Here is a 22294-nt window from a genome sequence, read left to right as displayed (position 1 = left end):
TTCTCTAGAAGGCTCTGTTGTAGCGAACCTAATTAACTTTTTATCTAAAATACTCCTAAATCGGCAAAATCTTTAAAACAGTTTTAAAACTTTCACATGTCTAAAGCAGACAAAAGGGAAATTATGGAATAATGGGAGCAATTTTAACAACTTTAACGGTTCATTCACAACATTGATTGAATGTAGTTTACAGCTGCTGATACAAAATGGGGACTTGAGTATTTTATTTACTGTTTTGAACTGTTAACTTGATACTGAAGTAGTCGTTTATTTAGTAATGTGTATTTCTGGTTGTGTTTTCAGTTTGTTAATTCAGTTTTTAATGACATTGTATTTATCAATTCATTCATAGCATATAATTATTCTTTAAAAATAAACATGAGTAAAGGGTTGTTGTTTTTTTAATTATACAAGCAATTCCAGTATGTTTTATTTATCAAAGTCATGTGAAACAACCTGCTTTGTGTGGAGGCTTCTTGCCTACAGCGACCTCTCTTGGCCGTTCCTTCTCGCTTCGATGTAGTTCTTCCTTAGTGTTCTTCTTTCGTACTTTAGGAATAATTAGGTTTCATGGTTAGCGGAGGAAAAAAAGCGAAATTATTTGAGCCTGAGAAGCTTCAATGCTTAAGAATTAAGCGAGTTGTTTGATAGAAGAAGTGACTCCAGTGATGTACAGTAGTTATGGAACTTCCAAACGCTTCAACACTGAAGTTTCAGTACGTTTCTACTTCCGGTTCACTCTGCAGTACTTTGGTGTACTGTTCTCCTAACCAAACGAGCTCCTTCAAAACAATGTCATCGGGTAAGTACCGAAGTAACAATTTAGTGGACTAAAGAGTCCCATTTTAAAGCACAGTGGAAGCCGTTTGACTTCATGTTGAAGCTTCGCAGCCTTACCTTAGTTGAGTTTAGCTCGCTAGCTAAGACACGTTAATGTATTCCGATTGTTTTGGTTTAACGCCACTTGCCCACTTCGAATTTGCAAACCTGGTTTTCAGGAAAAGTAGATCGGTTAACTTGAGAATGATTACATTTAATTATATAAGACCCTTCTCGACTTGTCTTGAAGATGCCTCAAATTACTACTGACTGAAGGCCAACGCAAAGGGTAGGCATGGAAAATGAGGAGAGGAAATCCAGGTCACGACGAACAACTAAAAAACTAAAGAAAATGAGGGTACGATCATGACCTTTGTTGTTGTATTTTCATGCACTACATGACTTGTTTTGATGTGATGGTGATCAATGATTGTCCAGGGGCGTTACAGTAGGGGGCAGCGCCCACCCATGGACACGCTCTGCCCACCCAAAGAAAACTGGATGTAGTACTAACGGCAGTCTGGTATGGGGCGCCGTTTGTAAAGCAGCGCATGCTGAAAATTACGACAACATTTTCTCACATTAAGCGCCACACAGTGTTTAAAATGTGGTGTAAAATGTTTAGAGTCACATTTTTTTGCACATTTAAAACATTACTTAGCAACTTAAATATTTATTTTTAAATAAGACGTTTTGGACCTGATTGTAAATTTAGAACTAAATATGTAATTTAAATCTTAAATTTTTATGTCCTGCATCCTAAATGTTGAATGAATGCTTTATTTGGACATGAGAAAAAAGTAAGAATAATAGACACAAAAAAAAAAAAAAAAAAAAAATCAAATTTTTTAAAAATCAGACAGAACCAATGATATTCTCGAGATAACAGAAGCAATAGTTAAGACAATAATAATAGTGATAATAATAAACAAGATCAGAATTTATTTATTGTGTCCAAAAAGGAGTAGGATGAAGCATTTGCTTATTAAAACCTACCCCCAATTTCTATTCCTTAATTATATCTGTCCGCCCTATGTAACTAGTCGTCATATTAACAATGAAATAAACAAAATAACCATATACATAAGATGCAAGATAAACAAAAATAAACAGGACTTGGCCAATAACAGATATGTGAATACCCCCTATAATTTAACCCCTTCCTCTTCCCTATACCTAGTGAAAACCATGTGCTTGTACCACTTCATGTAAAAAATTTTTTCCACATTCTGACTCTCACGGTTGAGGTTTACCCATGTTGACAATTACAGGCCTCTCTAATATTTTCAAGTGGGAGAACTTGCACAATTAGAGGTTGACTAAATACTTATTTGCCCCACTGTATGTGGCGACCGCCTTAGGAAAATAAAAAGCTTTTTACGTTGACAATTGTTGTGAATAAATGCTTACATCCCTGATTTTATATATATATATATCAATGTAAAACAGTCTAGATTCATGGTAAAAAGCACAAAAAAAAAACACAAAAAAAAACGGGTCAGTTACATAAATATGTCGAACTATGACGCCAACGCCGTGGCGGTTAATTTCTCCCATTGATTTTTTTTTCATAACGTTTCAAAATGCATGCATGGTAGAGGTGAGAATCTTGGGGCACCTAACGATTCGATTACAATTCAGAGGCTACGATTTGGTTATAAATGGATTATTGATGACAAAACAAAAGTCAACAATATTTAAAAGAAAAAAAAAACTATAGAGACTCCAGTGTCGTGAAATTGAAATCACATAAGTCGGGTACGTCCTAACCCGGGGACTACCTGTATTTCTCTCCATATCTCTGATGTCAGCAAATCACGGGATTGTTTTTTCTCACCCAGTGTCCCACAGATGTCACTGTAGAAGATCTTCACCATGAGAAGCACGATCCCCTCCACGTTAAACAGGAAGAGGAGTCCGAGATGCCGTGCATCAAACAGGAGGCAGAACCAGAGACCCCCGACATTAAAGAAGAAGACCAGGAAGTTGGAATCCCCAAATTTCCAGTGAGTGTCGGTGTGAAGAGCGAAGAAGACGAAGGACCAAGCGAAGAGAGCGGAGTAGCGAACCCTTTGAGCGACAGCTCATTTCAGCACGTGACAACAAAAGGAGAGAAACCGGACGGCCTCTTAGCTCCGCTTTCAGACAGCGACGACATAACGTCACATTCTTCTGACTTTAATAATGATGAGGAGGAGGATGACTTTGACCAAAATGCTTCGAAATCTTCAGACAAGTCATTACTGAAAAAAGACACAAAGGAATGCGTGGTTGGGAAACCTTTCACTTGCACACTTTGCGGTAAAAGATTCATCGATAAGAAAGGTTTAAACAAACACACGAGCAGACACACTGGAGAGAAGCCTTTCGCCTGCACACTTTGTGGTAAAAGGTATTCTAGGAAGACTCATTTAGAAAGACATAAGCCTACACACACTGGAGAGAAGCCTTTTGCCTGCACACTTTGCGGTAAAAGATTCACTGAGAAGGGAGTTTTAAACAAACACACAAGCACACACACTGGAGAGAAGCCTTTTGCCTGCACACTTTGTGGTAAAAGATTTATCGAGAAGGGACGTTTAAACAGACATACCAGAAACCACACTGGAGAGAAGCCTTTCGCCTGCACACTTTGTGGTAAAAGATTCATTCAGAAGACTGATTTAGAAAGGCATAGGCGTACACACACTGGAGAAAAGCCATTTGTCTGCTCACTTTGTGGTAAAAGATTCACTGAGAAGACTGAGTTAGAAAGGCATAAGCGTATCCACACTGGAGAAAAGCCTTTTGCCTGCACACTGTGTGATAAACGATTCATCTACAAGGGACGTTTAAACAGACATACCAGAAACCACACTGGAGAGAAGCCTTTTGCCTGCACAATTTGCAACAAGAGATTTAATTTTAAGAGTGATTTAGAAAGGCATAAGCGTACACACACCGGAGAGAAGCCTTTTGCCTGCACACTTTGCGGTAAAAGATTCACCGAGAAGGGAATTTTAAAGAAACACACAAGAACACACGCTGAAGAGAAGCCTTATGCCTGCACACTTTGTGATAAAAAATACTCCAAGAAGGCAAATTTAAATATTCACACAAAAACACACTCTGGAGCGAAGCCTTTTGCCTGCACCCTTTGCGATAAAAATTTTTCTCAGAAGACTGATTTAGGAATACATAAGCGCACACACACCGGAGAAAAGCCTTTTGCATGCTCACCTTGTGGTAAATGATTCGCTCAGAAAGGAAATTTAGTAATCCACGCAAGAAGCCACACTGAGTAAAAACCTTAAAATTATAGCGTGTGACAAAATATTCTGATTCCTGCATTTACAGTGGAAAAAGCATTTCAATTTCATTATTCAGTTTCCCATGAGCCTCTTTTGAAAAAGTTGTTGAAATAATTTTTCAGGTGCTTTTCTTTTTTTACAACTATCGTATACACATTAGGGGTGTAACGGTACACAAAATCTCGGTTCGGTACGTACCTCGGTTTTGAGGTCACGGCTCGGTTCATTTTCTACGGTGGCCGAGAGATGTCAGGCGAAATGCAAAGTCCAAACACTTTGCGAATAGGAAAATCACGAACCCAATTGCAAACGCTTTGCAAAAGAAAAAAAGCACGAATGCAAACTGCCACAACACGATCCCCAATTCCTAAAACGCAATCGCAAATTGGCAACAACACGAACCCCAATTACCACAACACGGCAGCAAAGGGCTCGCAGCACGAATGCAAATTGCCACAACACAATCCCCAATTCCTAGAACGCGATTGCAAATTGGCAAAAGTACGAACGCCAATTGCCACAACACGACAGTATACGGCTCGCAGCACGACCGCAAAAGGCTCGCAAGACAATTGCAAAGACAATGACCCAGAAGTTAAATAAATAAGATGACACTTTGCTATTTGTGCTTTGTGACCATCTCTACGGGCCTCCGTAAAGTTGCCCCCCGCCCCAGACGCAAATTTATATAAAAATGATGTTAATCATTTGTGCTGCGACGGTTTTGTAGATACAGTATTATGCTTTTATTGAGATATTAATTTCGAGTGGGGACGTCACTCGTAGCTTTTTCTTAGCTTAGCTACCCGCAGCTAATGGAGCGTACCAACTCTCTCAATAACAAAGGGGTGTCCTAACAACTACCACAAACGAATGGCAACAATTCGGAACTATTTTGCTGTAAATGAGGTGCTTAGAGGGACGTCATCACTCGAAATTAATATCTCAAGCCCTCCAATTTACGGAAAAATTGACTCAAATTTTTCTGTGCTCTGTTCGTGCTACTTTGTAGGACACCCCTCTGTTATTGAGAGAGTTGGTACCCCCCATTAGCTGCGGGAGCTAAGCTAAGAAAAAGCTACGAGTGACGTCCCCACTCGAAATTAAAATCTCAATGAAAGCATAATTCGGTATCTACAAAACCGTTGCAGCACAAACGATTAACATCATTTTTATATAAATTTGTGTCGGGGGGGGCAACTTTATGGAGGCCCATAGAGATGGTCACAAAGCACATATAGCAAAGTGTCATCTTATTTATTATTTATTTAACTTCTGGGTCATCGTCTTTGCAATTGTCTTGCGAGCCTTTTGCGGTCGTGCTGCGAGTCGTATACTGTCGTGTTGTGGCAATTGGGGTTCGTGCTTTTGCCAATTTGCAATCGCACTCTAGGATTTGGGGATTGTGTTGTGGCAATTTGCATTAGTGCTGCGAGCCATTTGCTGTCGTGTTGTGGCAATTGGGGTTCGTGCTTTTGCCAATTTAAAATCGCGCTTTAGAAATTGGGGATCGTGTTGTGGCAGTTTGCATTCGTGCTTTTTTTCTTTTGCAAAGCGTTTGCAATTGGGGTTCGTGCTTTTCCTATTCGCAAAGTGTTTGGACTTTGCATTTCGCCTGACACCTCTCCGCCAACGTACTTTTCGGTACAGTAAGAAAACAAAATGCAAAATATAAATGTGCTAGTTGTTTATTACACACCTTTGTGCTTTCAACAATAGGAACATTAGCCTATACAAAGCTAGAATTCTGCTCAAAAAGTAGCGGGTATTTAAAGATAATCCAACAACAATTTGCCTTTCAGACCCCGCGTATTGGTCAGCTTTCTTTCTGAAAGAAAGAAGAAAAAAGAGGTCCTGTGCTAAAGAGAAAAGCAATCCCAATGACAAAGATTTTAACATGTATTTTACAAATGAAATGCCTCAATGAATCATTTTTTTTTTCTTATGAACAGTTTTCAAAAGCTTTATTGGTAGATTTTCTTGAGTTAAAGCGCCACACAGAAATTAATAAATTTAATTGTGTAAGCAGGATCTGTGTATTATTTTTATTTAATTACAGTTGTTTTTGCTCATTTCAATTTATTTTATTCAAATGAGCTATTATTTATTTTATTATGTGTTTATATTTTACAAATGTGATCTAGTATTCATTTATATTGTATATTTTATGTTGTATAACTTTAGTTCCTATGTGAATATTTGTTCCTACTTGTTTTGTTGTGGTAGGAGTGTTTTGTATTGAACACGGGGCCGTGTTGGTTATTATTATAGCAGAGAAGACAGCAGTAACTCAGCAAAGACAACTGTCAAAGACAAAGTCAACTGTGCCCCGAGCAACCACTCAAGAGATCTGATGGACTTAAAAAGTGGGTTACGATTGCATATTAGTTTGAAAATCGACCGGATCCACCGTATTTTTACACGAGGGACTTCCGGTTTGCCCGATCCTAGCTACCGGTAGTAGTATTGACGCAGGAGGGTCGCGCCTCGCGTCAAATAATAATCACAGACGTTCTTTTCGCGTGCGTCGTGCGACTGGTGTGCATAGGCTGATTGACTTTAACGCCCGCGTTTCACTGCGTCCTCGCGGCGGCCACGTTGTCGCGCCGTTGACGTTTCTGGGTTATACTGTCTACCGTGTTGGTCCTCATTATCGTTGAGAAGACGGAGTAAATATGATCTACACAAAGAAACTGTAACCCGATCGACTCACAGCCTCGAAAAGTAAGGGTTACATTACGTCAGAAGCTCGTTCATACGCCTCCGTTCCGAACAGAGCACCATGTACCGAAACGGTTCAATACAAATACATGTACCGTTGCACCCTTTATATATATATTAGGGCTGTCAAATGATTGAAATTTTTAATCGAGTTAACTACAGCTTAAAAATTAATCGTAATTAATCGCAATTAATCGCAATTCAAACTGTCTATAAAATATGCCATATTTTTCTGTAAATTATTGTTGGAATGGAAAGATAAGACACAAGATGGATATATACATTCAACATGCAGTACATAAAGACTGTAGTGGGCATTTCACTCTACTGTCATTTAAATCTGTCTATGCTGTCCTCACTCCGAAGCGTCTACTTTTTCCAAAGCTAGTGAACGACGCCTTAATAATCAGACTTCTTCCTTTTTCATCTGATTTATTAATAAAATGGCCTCAAACCATTGTCCTCTTTAGACCGTCGTAAAACTACAAAAAAAAAGTACACAAGCATTGCATTAGCAACAACGTTAGCTTAGCACGCTATACAGTGTGTTGTTCATTATAAATGACACTAAGTCGAGTAATGAACGAAAGAGCTGGTGCTCTCATTTATTAGCCAACAACCTCGCTAGGCCTGGTTTTCTCTTTTTTACCGACATCCCGGAAGTCTCTATCCAGAAACTCCTCCCGTCAACACTCAACACAAATACAAACACATAGCGCACTCTGCTGCTAATAATAATAACAACATCCATAATTTCACATATCAGGACATCCCCCTTTCTTTAGAAGTAATACTGCAATCATTTTTTTTTTTTTTTTAAAACACAAAATATAATACATTCACAAATCAAGTTTAACAGGCTTCTTGATATTACGTGCAGATCTTCTTAAAGGCAAGGCAATGTCATTCAACTGTCCATGTCCATCAGATTTGATGTCAGGCACTGCATTTTGAGGTAATGCAGCATCTTCATGCAGTGCATCGTCGTCACTAGTCTCTTGGAAATTTTCCTTGGTTTTCAGAAGACTGCGGCGGTTCCTCCTGAGAACAGTTCCATCCTCTGTCTTCACTTCATATGACCTTGGTCCAACTTCCTGAAGAACAGTTGCCTTTCTATTCCAAGAATCTTGATCCTGAATTCTCACAACATCATCTTTGGCAAGCTGTGAAAGCGTCTTGGTTGCTTTGTCATAATGATGCTTTTGCTTTCTCTTTACATTCTCCAATTTTGCTAACATCTCCTCATCCTGATTCATCTCTGTGTGACAGGGTAAGGTTGTGCGCACTTTTCGATTCATCAACAGCTCAGCAGGAGATCTACCACACTCAAGAGGTGCGGTCCGGTAACTCAAAAGAGCAAGATAAGGATCCGATTTGCTGTCAGTGCTCTTCTTTAGAAGCTGCTTGACGATATGCACACCTTTTTCAGCTTTTCCATTGGCTTGTGGATGCTGAGGACTGGAGGTGACATGGCGAAAACCATACTGCATCGCGAACTGCTGCCACTCTTTGCAGTTGTAACATGGACCATTGTCACTAACCACAGTCTCCGGTATCCCATGTCTAGCAAAAATGGATTTCACATGTGTAATGACATTAGTTGCAGTAGTGTTAGTGAGCAAAGCAATCTCAGGAAAATTGGAGTAATAGTCAATCATCAACACATAGTCTTTTCCATTATAATGAAACAAATCAGTTCCCACTTTCTCCCAAGGTGAAGTAGGTAGGTCAGGAATCAACATGGGTTCCCTTGCTTGCTTGTTCTGGAACTTTTGACATGTTTCGCATTTTCCAATGAGAGTTTCAATGTCCTTATTGATACCTGGCCAATAGACAGCATCTCTGGCTCGTCTCTTGCATTTTTCTATACCCAAATGTCCCTCGTGTATTCTGTGTAGAATGTCCATTCTCATCACATGAGGAATCACAATCCTTTTGTCTCTCAGGAGCAGCCCATGTGCTACACTGAGCTCGGAACGAATGTGATAATATGTGGGACATGATCCTCTTGGCCAACCATGTTGGATGTGTGCAATCACTGTTTGCAGTTCTTTGTCTTTGATTGTTTCTTCTATGATTTGTTTTGACTTGAAGTCTGACACTGGTAAGGATTCAACAATTAGGTTTACATGTTGCTTTACCTCTTCTTCTGTTGAACCTTCGTGAGTCATTTCTGGCGCTCGTGATAGCGCATCTGCAATCACCAAATGTTTGCCAGGCGTATAAATCAATTCAAAATCATACCTCTGCAGCTTCATGATGAGGCGCTGAATTCGTGGTGACATGTCACTCAGGTTCTTTTTTATGATGGACACCAGTGGACGATGATCTGTTTCAACTAGGAAGATAGGCAAGCCATAAACATAGCAATGAAAAATGCTCAACCCATAGGTCAGCCCAAGGCATTCTTTTTCAATTTGTGCATATTTCATCTCAGTTTTTGTCATGGACCGAGACGCATACGCAACTGGTTTCCAGTCTTCACCGTCTGCTTGCAACAAAACAGCACCTAGTCCATCTTTTGATGCATCAGTTGAAATCTTGAGTCTTTTGGTTGGATCATAATACGTTAATACAGGCGCAGTTGTGAGTGATGTTTTTAAGATGTTCCATTCTTGCTCGTGCCTGTTTGTCCACTTGAAATCTGTCGAGTCTTGAAGCAGCTCTCTCATTGCAGATGTTTTTACTGAAAGATTTGGTATGAACTTTCCAATGAAGTTGATCATACCCATTATCCTGAGAACACCTTTTTTATCTGTAGGTGGCGGCATACTTAAAATGGCCTTGATCTTTTTCTCATCTGGCTCAATGCCTTTCCCAGAAAGCTTGTCTCCAAGAAATGTTATTTCTTGAACACCAAATTGGCATTTAGGACGATTCAATTTTAGTCCATTTTCACAAACCCTTTGGAGAACTTTGGCAAGTCTTTCATTATGCTCTGACAGAGTGGAGCCCCAGATGATCACGTCATCTACATAACAACGAACTCCCTCCAGTCCTTCCAGCATATTATCCATCGCACGATGAAATATCTCCGAAGCTGAAATTATTCCAAACGGCATTCTCAAGAACCTGTACCTTCCAAAAGGAGTGTTAAAAGTACAGTACCTGGAGCTTTCTTCATCAAGCTTTATTTGCCAGAAACCTTGAGCAGCATCCAGCTTTGAGAAGTATTTGGCTCCAGCCATCTCACTTGCAATCTCCTCACGTTTTGGAATTTGGTAATGCTCCCGTTTGATGTTTTTGTTTAAGTCACCAGGGTCCATGCATATTCTTAGTTCCTTGTTACTGTTCTTCTTGTCTACACATACCATTGAGTTGACCCACTCTGTTGGCTCCTCCACTTTTGTTATGACTTGTAATTGACACATTCTGTCCAGTTCCTTTTTTAGGCGGTCACGAAGTGGCGCTGGAACTCTCCTTGGTGCATGAATTACTGGTGATGCATGCTCTTTCAGTTGTATTTTGTAGGTGTATGGTAGACATCCTAAGCCTTTGAATACGTCTTGAAACTGCTGTACAATTGAGTCAAGTGCTTGTGCATTTGGCAGGTGGCTGACCTGATATATTCTTCTCACCAAGTTGAGTTTCTTTGAGGTGGCCCCACCAAGCAGTGACTCACGGCCCTCAGGAACGATGGTGAACAGTATATTATATACTTTATTTTTCACTGTCACTCTAAGTCTGCACTGACCTCTGCTTTCAATGTCCGTTCCATTATAGTCCTTAAGATGCACCCTTTTGTTGATAATTTTAGGTTTTATTTTCATTGCATGAATTTCTGACATGCTGATCAGGTTAGCTTGAGCCCCTGTATCGATCCTCAATGGAACAAGTGCTCCGTTCACTGGGAGTGACACAATCCACGTTTCAGTATCTGAATTTATGTTGTCACCTGATACCATGCCCACAAAAAAAGTTTCACTTAGGTCAGTTTCTTCAATTCTGCACACTGACTTGGACTTGCCTTTTGTTAGACAATGCTTTGCAAAATGATTCATTCCATTGCATTTTGCACACTTTTTGCCATATGCAGGGCACTGTCTGGGCTCATGTTTGTTACCACAACGTTTGCAGGAGTACTTAACATTATCTGTATTTTTGTGTTGTACTTCATTCCTCTTCACTTTGCTTTTGACTACAGCTACTTTCAAGTTTTCATGAGCTGCAGCGACACTTGGCTCATTAAATGTCTTCACGTGTTGCTGTGCTAACTCGTTTGCATGGCACATTCTCTCAGCTTCCATTAAAGTCAGCTTGGCCTCCCTGAGAAGCCTTTCTCTCATCCGCTTGTCGTGAATGCCATACACGATCTGATCACGGATCATGGAGTCTTTCAAGTCCCCGAATTCACAAGACTGTGCCTTTAGCCTCAAATCAGTGATAAAGCTGTCGAAAGTCTCTTCAGGACGTTGAACACGCAATCGGAACACGTACCTTTCATACACAGTGTTTTTCTGCGGAGAGCAGTGCGTGTCAAATTTTTCCAACACCTTATCATACTTCCTCACGTCGTCCTCATGTTCAAATTCAAACGTGTTGAAGACTTCTATAGCCTGTGGACCAGCAACGGTGAGCAGAAGAGCAATTTTCCTGGCGTCGGAAGCAGATTCCAATCCCAAAGCGGCAAGATACAGCTCAAACTGTTGCTTGAAGGACCGCCAGTTGCCATCCACGTTACCCACGAGCTTCAAACCTTCTGGTGGCCGTAACGTCTCCATATTGCACAAAAACCGTCGAATGAGCCAAAATTTTCACTCCTGGTACCATGTGTTGTTCATTATAAATGACACTAAGTCGAGTAATGAACGAAAGAGCTGGTGCTCTCATTTATTAGCCAACAACCTCGCTAGGCCTGGTTTTCTCTTTTTTACCGACATCCCGGAAGTCTCTATCCAGAAACTCCTCCCGTCAACACTCAACACAAATACAAACACATAGCGCACTCTGCTGCTAATAATAATAACAACATCCATAATTTCACATATCAGGACATACAGGTTCACTAAACATAAACAAAAAGCGTCTCATACAAAAAATATAACATTTCGCTTACTAACATAATATGTACATTCTTTACAACAACCATAATTACGGACAAATCTTGTCCAAGGATCATATAAGCACAACATTACCACGTAGGCGTCAGCCCGAGACGTCGTGCAGCCATATTGAACTGGCAAGTAAGCAATAAACCATGTCGCAAAGCGACCACAAGAGTTCGCTGTTAGACAGCACAAAAACCTTGCTGTAAAACTTACCAAAAGGCAGAATACTGTCTGAGCGGGACATGTGCGTTAATTGCGTCAAATATTTTTACGTGATTAATTTAAAAAATTAATTACCGCGCGTTAACGCGATAATTTTGACAGCCCTAATATATATATATATATATGTATGTATATATATATATATATATATACATATATATATATATATACACACATATATATATATATATATATATATATGAACACGATGCTGAAAAAAATAAACGCTGTGTTTCAAGCCACGTGGTCAGGGTCCGAATTTCCTGCGTCAACGTGTTCTGCTTGGTCTAACATGTCCGATATCCCGAAAAAGCTCATTTAGAACATCAACAATCGTTGCCATGTTGGGAAGGAAGGACCACAAGCTTCACTCCAGAGCCATGTAGCTTAACTCGTTCAACTCAAACCCCGTCTAGTTCACGCCTGCCCGCCGAGTTTGATGGGCCAATGACAGATAAAATAATTTCATGCAGCTACAAGGGGAACGAGAGCGCAAGAAATACATAAATAAAAAAGTGAAATAAGTAATGAAGTAAATCAGTAATGAAATAAATAAATAATTGAACTAAATAAATAAATGCTGAAGTAAATATATGTTGGAATTTTTAAATGAATGGTGAGAAAAAGTGAAATAGATAAAAAATGAAATTAATAATGAAATAATTGAATTAAATGTTGAAATAAATGAATATATTGGAATAAATAAATGGTCAAACAAACAAATAAAAATGTAAATAAATGTTGAAATAAATAAACATTGAAATATATATATTTTTTAATTGAAATTGCAGTTTTGTGTCACTTGGGGACATAGCTAATCTGTATTTCTGTTTGTGTTTTCAATTTGTTAATTCAGTTTTTAATGACATTATATTAATTTATAAATTCATTCATAGCATATAATTATTTAAAAAAAAAAAAAACATGAATAAAGAATTTTTTTTAAATTGTATAAGCAATTACAGTATATGTTTTATTTATCAAAGTCATGTGAAACAACCTGCTTCATGTGGCGGCTTCTTGCCTACAGCGACCTCTACTGGCCGTTCTTTCTCTTCGCCTCGATGTAGTTCTTCCTAACATTGTTCTTCTTTCGTACTTTAGGAATGATTAGCGGAGAAAAAAACGCGAAATTAAATGAGCCTGAGAAGATTCAATGCTTAAAAATGAAGCGAGTTCTTTGATGGAAGAAGTGCAGCGGAAGAAGTACAGTAAATTGGATAAAGTCAATGTATACATTTACGAATTATTTAAATTCTGTGTCTTCAAATTGAGTTATTGACAGTGATGACTGGAATTTGTATATGTTGATCATATTTACTGAATATTTTTGGACTCCAGTGATGTAAAGTAGTGATGGAACTTCCAAACGCTTTAACACTGAAGTTTCAGCACATTTCTACTTCCGGTTCACTTGACGCAACTTTGTTTACCCATCCGGGTTATGCAATACGTTGGTGTACTGTCATTGTTCTCCTAACCAAACGAGCTCCTTCAAAACAATATCATCGGGTAAGTACCGAATTAACAATTTAGTGGACTAAAGAGTTCCATTTTAAAGCACAGTGGGAGCCGTTTGGCTTCATGTTGAAGCTCCCAGCCTTACCTTAGTTTAGTTTAGCTCGCTAGCTAAGGCACGTTAATGTATTCCGATTGTTTTGGTTTAACGCCACTTGCCCGCTTCCAATTTGCAAACTTGGTTTTCAGGAAAAGTAGATCGGTTAACTTGAGAGTGATTACATTTAATTATACAAGACCCTTCTCGACTTGACTTGAAGATGCCTCAAATTACTACTGACTGAAGGCCAACGCAATCCCAAACATCAAGTCAAAGGGTAGATATGGAAAAAAAAGGAGATGGAATCCAGGTCACGAAAAAAAAACAAAAGAAAATGAGGGTAAGATCATGACCTTTGTTGTTGTATTTTTCATGCAATACATGACTTGTTTTGATGTGATGGTGATCAATGATTGTCCAGGGGCGTTACAGTAGGGGGGCAGTGCCTACCCATGGACACGCTCTGCTCACCCAAAGACAACTGGATGTTGTCCTAACGGCAGTCTGGTATGGGGCGCCGTTTGTAAAGCAGCACATGTTGAAAATAGGGAATGGGACGTACTACGTCATTGTTTGGACACGCCTCCATGCTGATAATATACAGTGGTACCTCTACATACGAATTTAATTCGTTCCAGGACCTTGTTTGTAAGTCGAAATGGTCGTATGTCGAGCAGGATTTTCCCATAGGAATACATTATAATTCCATTAATTCGTTCCAAAGCCTAAAAACATACACTAAATTCTTAATAAATACTGCTGGCACTGTTACAAATGGCAATTAAACATAGAAAAACATAATTTATAAATAAATAATTCAGAATAATATAATAATAAGAAGAATAATTAATAATTATTCCTGTAAATAATGTAACGAATCGGATTCTAATATGGCGGACAGTTTTTACTGTCCCTGAACGCACCGCGAAGCTGACGTCTCAGTGAGATAGGTCAGTGCGGTAGAGATAATACTTTCGTTTTCTTGAGAGCAGTCAACTGCTTAAGACAATGGGCGTTTTGTGTTGGATAAGTTCTTAAATAAATGATAAAAACGTGACGAAGCTGGCGATTTCCTTGGCAATGTTACCACAATAATAATTGTCACCTTAACTTATAAATAGTGGCGAACGGTGGTCGGAAGAGGACCATGGAGCTGTATTGTTGAGCCAGTTCAGGGACGCGCACCCCAAGCTCATATTTTTCTATAACTTGCATCTTTATTTCAAAGGTAAGCATCACTTTTTTCCTTGTTTCTCCAACTGTATCAACTTTTTTTGAAAACTGTGTTGATTTCTCACACAAGAAAATCCACCGTGCGTTCGTTTGCAGTGCTGTCATGTCGTCGTATTTCGAGCAACTCGTCGGATTTAGAAACAAATGGCGGCTCAAATTTTACGTCGGATGTCGAAAAGATCGTGTGTCGAAGTGATCGTATGTAGAGGTACCACTGTACTTTACTTCCAGTCCGCCAAACTCAACAGGGATTGTAACGTGTGGTAGTGCTAAGCTAATTCCTTCGGTGTATTAGAAAGAAATTATGGGTGTGTATTGTTGTGTTACCGGGTGCAACAGCGTCTCCCACCCACGACAAAAAAGGGCAAGGAAAACTAGACTCGCTTTTCACCGTTTTCCTGCATGGAGGACCAAATATCAGATCACGAAGGCACGACGGATGGCTTGGGTCGCAGCGGTTCGTCGGAAAAGCATTTCTTTTGATCATATTTCTGCTGGAATGAGAGTGTGTTCCCGTCATCTCTACTCTTGTAAGTTGAAAGGTTTATCCACTGTTTTGGTTTCAATAAGTTTTTTTTTTTTTTTTTTTTACCGTTGTGTAACCTGTTGTGTTCCTAGGTAAACCTGCATATGAAATGCTGACAACACATCCCGATCGGTCACCGTCTGTCTTCTTGAATTATTTGACAAAGAAATTTGTTCCATTTGTCTTGTGTCGGACTCAAACAAGCCCCTACAGCAGACGCCATCTGGGTCTGCCCTTCTTGTCAATGGACTGCGGGCTTATAACTTGTGAAAATGCAAGAACTTAAATGCACATATTTATTCTGCCTGGTTAACTAAGGCCAGTGATTTTTTTTTTTTTAACCACTTTGACAAAGACACGTTTCATTGTAATATTATATATACTCTATTATTTCTTTATAATATATTCTTGTTTGCTCTAATGTAGACTTTAGACTGTGAATTCAAATAGTGTTGGAAAAGTTGCAATACCTAAAATAGAAATGCAAAAACTGTAATGTACATTAGGAGTGGGAACCTCAAGGCACCTCACGATACGATACGCGATACAAGGCTCACGATAACGATTATCTCACGATATCACGATACAGCAAATATCGATATATTGGTCAGAAATTTGATACATGATATTCTACGATACAATTGTTGAAACGAAAAAGTACTGTTTAAATCATTTATTAAACAGTGACACCTTTTCAGTGCAACATTGCTGTAAAATATAAATCTACTGATAATTGTGTACCTGCACATACTGTACAGAGGAAACAAACCACAACCACTGATACTTCTTGTAGAAATCATGATGAATGGCACCCTTAATTTCTTAAGTTTTAAATCTTTTGAAAATTTTAACAGTGTTGTAAGTCAGGGGTCCCCAACCTATTCCACTAAGGCACACTGTGGGTGCAGGATTTCATTCTTACCAAACAAGATGACAACACTTTTTCCCCAATCTGGTGTTTTACAAGTGCAATCAGTTGATTGCAGTCAGGTGTGGCTTGTTTTAGCAGAAGCCTCATTGGTTCAACTGTCTCTGCTGGATCGGCTGGAACAAAAACCAGGACCCACAGTGTGCCTTGAGGACTGGGTTGAAAACCCCTGTTGTAAGTGACAGTCAGCAGTTGATCTTGGAGTGGGGCAATGATAAAATTGGTGGGTGTTTTCTTTGTATATGAGCTTTGTTGTCAAAAGCTCTGCTTCAGCATTTGAGATGTCAGACTCAGTCAGTTACATTCTTCCTCACCTTAAAAACAACAAAATAAAAAAATATTAAGCTTTTGAGTTGAAATCCTGATTTTTTTTGTGTGTGTTGGAAGTCTTGAGTGAATTAAAAAAATATGAGTTGAATGTATAGAAATTAAAAATGCACTAATTACCTATTTTTAATATGTAGGTTACATTAATTATCATACATGTCACCTTATATATCTTGGAAGCTATTCAAACCGTTTTTATAGCTTATTGTATCAAAATGGCAGTCATAACAGTTTATGTAGTAAACTAGATGGAAAGTGGTTCTCAATATCAAATAAATCAGTAAATTCATGTATGCTTATTCGCTATTCATTTTCATCCAGTTTAGGGTCCTGGTTGATTTTGTGTCTTTCAACACCAAATGTCATAAAAATAATACATTTAAATTAAAAAATCAATTACTAGTACATTGCAAAACTTTCTTACCTCAAGTAATGCTCCTTAGAAATCCAGTGTCCAATTAGTCACCAGCTGCCAGCGAACCTTACTTTTATTAGACAATTCTTGCATTCAGCAAAGTCCTTGTTCACCTTACTTCCTTTATTGTTGGTGAAAAATCCAAAGTGTGTCCACATGTGATTTTCAGCAATATTTTTCTCACTTTTTCCTCCACCGTTCTCACGAAGCTTTTTTTATTTTTTTCAATCACTTGGGGCCGCTCTTCTTCTCTAGGCGACTTGTGCGCACTTTACCTTTAACTGCCACTGTTGAGCGCCCCTAGTGGACCGCCAAGGGATTGCTCAACAAACATTGAGCAGTTTACAGCATCCATACTCCATTGTATGGCCAATATGTCAAATAAAAGTATCGATACTTGGCGGGAGCATATCGATAACCGATCGGGTTGCAAAATATCGCGATATATCGATGTATCGAGATATTGTCACACTCTTAATGTACATATTTAAACACCTTTATTTACCTAAGGCCACTGAATTTTTTAAAACTGCTTTGAAAAAGACAGGTTTTGTTGTGATCTTGTATTTATATAGTATATAGCTTTTTATAATGTTTTATATTTTGTATTATAATATTTGCTGCCCCCTGTCAGAGTGTGGGCCATTTTGCACTAATAGGATTTTAAACTGTCAGTTCAAATATTGTGTTGGAGAACTTGCAATACTTAAAATGGAAAGCAAGAACTTTAAAGCACACATTTATTCTGTCTGGCAATTTACCTGAGGCCAGTAAATAGTTTTTTTTAACTGTTTTGACAAAGACACATTTATTGTAATCTTGTATTTGTATATTACTTATAATTTATTAAATAATATTTGCTGCCCCCGTCAGAGGGTGGGCCTTGTTTGCACTAATTTAAAGATTTTAAACTGTCAATTCAAATATCGTATTGGAAAAATTGCAACTTATCAGTCCCAGTTCTTGTCTACAACACTGTTCAAACATTGTCAATGCATATTCCATATAGAATAACAAAATTAAATCACCTGACTTTGTAATTATTACACCTGTTTATTATGAAGAGCTGAAGTAAACAACAAGCAGTTGACAGTTTGTCAAGAAGTTGTTCAAGTCATGTTTTTGTATTCACATTTTATTGACTTTTCACAACACTTGGGCTCATGTTTGGAAGAGCACAGCAAACAGAAGTTTCAGCGTGCACTCTTCGCCTTTCCAACCTCTCATAACGCTCTGATGTGGTGCGCTTGACCTCAGAATAACTCAAGAAGAGAGACGGTGACCAATCGGGATGTGTTGTCAGCATTTCATCGCACGTTACCTAGGAACACAACAGGTCACACAACAGTAAAAAAAAAAAAAAAAACGTATTGAAACCAAAACAGTGGATAAATCGTTTAACTTACAAGAGTAGAGATGATGGGAACACACTCTCATTCCAGCAGAAATATGATCAAAAGAAATGCTTTTCCGACGAACCGCTGCAACCCAAGCCATCCGTCGTGCCTTCGTGATCTGATATTTGGTCCTCCATGCAGGAAAACGGTGAAAAGTGAGTCCAGTTTTCCTTGCCCTTTTTTGTCGTGGGTGGGAGACGCTGTTGCACCCGGTAACACAACAATACACACCCATAATTTCTTTCTAATACACCGAAGGAATTAGCTTAGCACTACCACACGTTACAATCCCCGTTGAGTTTGGCGGACCGGAAGTAAAGTATATTATCAGCATGGAGGCGTGTCCAAACAATGTACGTCCCATTCCCTATTACGACAACAGTTTCTTACATTTAGCGCCACACAATGTTTAGAATGTGGTGTAAAATGTTTAGAGTCCCTTTTTTTGGTGCACATTTAAAACATTATTTAGCAACTTAAATATTTATTTTTAAATAAGACGTTTTGGACCTGATTGTTTAAATCCAGAACTAAATATTTAATTTAAATCTTAAATTTTTATGTCCTGCATCCTAAGTGTAAATTTATTTTTTTCCACATTCTGTCTCTCATGGTTGAGGTTTACCCATGTTGACCATTACAGGCCTCTTTAATATTTTCAAGTGGGAGAACTTGCACAATTAGAAGTTGACTAAATACTTATTTGTCCCACTGTATTTAAAAAAATGTTTCCTGTCAAGATCAAATTTCATTCTTAATTGATCAAAGGCAGGGCCGGCCCAGGCCATTTGGGGGCCCTAAGCAAAATAATGCAAAGGGGCCCATATTTTTGGCCCACCATTTCGTCACAGTGTACTGTGAAACCCATACATGCAATCCAAGCCATACGTCCATATTTTGTATATTAATAAGATTTTGTTGCACTGCATACTTCAATCTTCTCACCCCAAATGATTGTTAGTACTTACAGTAGATAGCGCCAAACCTTTTTCTAAAAGAGAAAAGAAAGAAGTTAAGGAACTTTTATTTTGTTAAGCTTGTAATCAAGTATCAAAACTAAAAAAAATCAAATAAAGCAAACTGTAGTAAACAAAAAAGAATATAAATTAAACAATTGCCAGATTGGGGGCCCCCTAGTGGTCAGAGGCCCTAAGCAGCTCCATAGTCTGCGTATAGGCTGGGCCGGCCCTGATCAAAGGAAACAAAGAGCTTTTTTACGTTGACAATTCTTGTGAATAATCCCTGATTTTATGTAGATATCAATGTAAAACAGTTTAGATTCTTGGTTAAAAGCAAAAAAAAAAAAAAAAAAACGGTCGGTTACATAAATATGTCGAACTATGATGCCAATGCCGTGGCGGCTAATTTCTCCCATTGATTTTTTTTTTCATAATGTTTCAAAATGCATGCATGGTAGAGGTGAGATTCTTGGGGCACCTAACGATTCGATTAAGATTCAGAGGCTACGATTCGGTTATAAATGGATTATTGATGACAAAACAAAAGTCAACAATATTTAAAAAGAAGAAAAAACTATAGAGACTCCAGTGTTGTGAAGTTGAAATCGCATAAGTCGGGTACGTCCTAACCCGGGGACTACCTGTATTTCTCTCCATATCTCTGATGTCAGCAAATCACAGGATTTTTTTTGTCACCCAGTGTCCCACAGATGTCACTGTAGAAGATCTTCACCATGATCCCAGGAATCAGCAGGATGAGAACTCCGAGATGTCGTACATAAAACAGGTGGCAGAGCCAGAGAACCCCGACATGAAAGAAGAAGACCAGGAAGTTGAAATCCCCAAGTTTCCAATGGGTGTCACCATGAAGAGCGAAGAAGACCAAGGACCAAGCGAAGCGAGCGGAGCAGCGGACCCTTTGAGCGACAGCTCATTTCAGCACGTGACAACAAAAGGAGATCAACCGGACAGCCTGTTAGCTCCGCTTTCGGACAGCGACGACATAACGTCACATTCTTCTGACTTTAATACTGATGAGGAGAAGGATGACTTTGACCAAAATGCTTCAAAATCTTCAAACAAGTCATCATTGAAAAGAAACACACAGCAATGTACGGTTGGGAAACCATTCAACTGCACACTTTGTGGTAAAAGTTTTTCTCGGAATTCTTCTTTAAATAGACATAAGCGCGTACACACTGGAGAGAAGCCTTTTGCCTGCACTCTATGTGGTAAAAGATTCACCGGGAAGGGAGGTTTAAACAAACACACAACAACACACACTGGAGAGAAGCGTTATGCCTGCACACTTTGTGGTAAAAGATTCCCCCAGAAGGGAGGTTTAAACATACACACAAGAACACACACTGGAGAGAAGCCTTTTGCCTGCACACTTTGTGGTAAAAGATTCGCAGAGAAGGGAGGTTTAAACAATCATACAAAAACACACACTGGAGAAAAGCCTTTTGTCTGCACGTGTTGTGGTAAAAGATTCACCCATAAGGGAGATTTCACCAAACACACAATCACACACACCGGAGAGATGCCTTATGCCTGCACACTTTGTGCTAAAAGATTCTCCAATAAGGGAGATTTAAACAAACACACGAGAAGACATACTGGAGAGAAGCCTTTTGCCTGCACACTTTGCGATAAAAGATTTTCTCAGAAGACTCATTTAAAAACACATAAGCGCACACACACTGGAGAAAAGCCTTTTGCATGCTCACTTTGTTTTAAACGGTTCGCTCAGAAAGGAAATTTAGTAGTGCACGTAAGAAGCCACACTGGGTAAAAAACTTTGAATTGCATAATGTGATAAAGAATTCTGATTCCTGCTACGCATCTAGAGTGGAAAATGCATTCAATTCCCTTATTCAGTTTCCCTTGAGCCTCTTTTGAAAAAAGTTGTTAAAATTATTTTCAGGTATCTTTTTCACAACTACGCTTTTTTTTTTAATTGAATGAATTGCGTTACATGTCTTTCTGTTGAGATTGTTCCATAACTTACATACTGCTTTTTGCTTTTTTACTTCTGAATGTTAACATTTGACATCCATATGGCGGAAAACACAGACAAGGCTGAAAAAGCAGTTTCTGCTCTTGCACTCCTGTTTAAAATAAAGTGTTGTAACTGTTGTGTTTGATAGGACAATATGTCTATATGCTGTCATAGCAGAATAACGGCGCATTAAGCCCCTGAACTATTTTTAATTTGCCCGTTTTACCCTGAAAACCCCCATTTACAGACCTCGCGCAACCGTTTTTGTTTCAACCCAGCCATTAAACCAGGGTAAGTAATTATATTTATTATTCAAAATGCCTGTCATTTTTAGCTTTGAATCATTAATTAGTGTCTAATATTTTGTTTAAAAAAGAAAAAAAACGACTTTAAAAAATTATTCACTCGCCTATTTTAAACTTTTAAACAAATTACGTCACAATGAAAAAAATGGCGTCTGGAAAAAGTCACGGATATTGACCTCATAACCATCGCGAAATTGTATTTTTTTTGGTACTGCCGCATTTTCGCTGATATGTTAGATGATAAATGATCGATCCAAACAAAGAAAAATTGAGAAAAAAAAAAACGTGTAAAAGGGTAAATATATGAAAAAGAAAATCTCGACCACTCCTTGATGTCTGCGATTTCTGCATCGCGACCCTTGTTATATGACCATGTTTCACCCATAAAATCCCCCAAAAATCCAGCTGTGGCCATTCACAGCTGTGTCTTGACACTCAGTGATACATACCACTTGGAGTTTTTGGATCGAAACAAGGTAAATACGTGATAATATCTCGTTAAAGTCGTGGCATCTGTAATTCTGTTCTCGCGTGCTCTCACCTC

The 22294-nt window shown here is 38.7% G+C and overlaps 2 protein-coding genes across 6 annotated transcripts; both read left to right on the top strand.

Annotated features, from left to right (window-relative positions):
* Window positions 1-815: 815 nt before the first annotated feature.
* On the top strand, window positions 816-4377 carry LOC130918829 (gastrula zinc finger protein XlCGF57.1-like). Its single transcript, XM_057840934.1, has 2 exons — window positions 816-1177; window positions 2661-4377. Exons 1-2 carry the CDS (start codon window positions 1115-1117, stop codon window positions 4050-4052), a joined length of 1455 nt encoding a protein of 484 aa, XP_057696917.1. The 5' UTR covers window positions 816-1114; the 3' UTR covers window positions 4053-4377.
* A 9169-nt stretch (window positions 4378-13546) lies between these two features.
* On the top strand, window positions 13547-21867 carry LOC130918912 (gastrula zinc finger protein XlCGF8.2DB-like). Of its 5 annotated transcripts, XR_009063859.1 has the most exons (4): window positions 13547-13612; window positions 13879-13998; window positions 14080-15421; window positions 15510-17095. XR_009063859.1 is itself a non-coding variant. In XM_057841161.1 (3 exons), exons 2-3 carry the CDS (start codon window positions 13942-13944, stop codon window positions 21236-21238), a joined length of 1152 nt encoding a protein of 383 aa, XP_057697144.1. In that variant the 5' UTR covers window positions 13547-13612; window positions 13879-13941; the 3' UTR covers window positions 21239-21867. The 5 variants fall into 5 exon arrangements, 3 of the variants coding, with proteins under 3 accessions (XP_057697144.1, XP_057697136.1, XP_057697154.1); XM_057841161.1 differs by lacking the exons at window positions 14080-15421; window positions 15510-17095 and adding an exon at window positions 20144-21867; XM_057841153.1 differs by lacking the exons at window positions 14080-15421; window positions 15510-17095 and adding an exon at window positions 20144-21867 and having other exon boundaries at window positions 13595-13612; window positions 13808-13998.
* The last annotated feature ends 427 nt before the right edge of the window (window positions 21868-22294 follow it).

This window comes from Corythoichthys intestinalis, chromosome 1 (assembly GCF_030265065.1).
Source record: "Corythoichthys intestinalis isolate RoL2023-P3 chromosome 1, ASM3026506v1, whole genome shotgun sequence".
NCBI classification, from domain to species: Eukaryota; Metazoa; Chordata; class Actinopteri; order Syngnathiformes; family Syngnathidae; genus Corythoichthys; species Corythoichthys intestinalis.
Note: the sequence above shows the minus strand (reverse complement) of the source record. Positions and strands in the feature narration are given on the sequence as shown.

Bases quoted from the DNA above. Each gene is read 5' to 3' on its own strand.
- LOC130918912 (XM_057841161.1), top strand. From the start codon at position 13,942: ATGGAAAAAAAAGGAGATGGAATCCAGGTCACGAAAAAAAAACAAAAG. The intron at 13,999-20,143 runs GTAAGATCATGA...TTTGTCACCCAG, and splicing joins AAAAACAAAAGAAAATGAGG to TGTCCCACAGATGTCACTGT.
- LOC130918829 (XM_057840934.1), top strand. From the start codon at position 1,115: ATGGAAAATGAGGAGAGGAAATCCAGGTCACGACGAACAACTAAAAAA. The intron at 1,178-2,660 runs GTACGATCATGA...TTTCTCACCCAG, and splicing joins AAAAACTAAAGAAAATGAGG to TGTCCCACAGATGTCACTGT.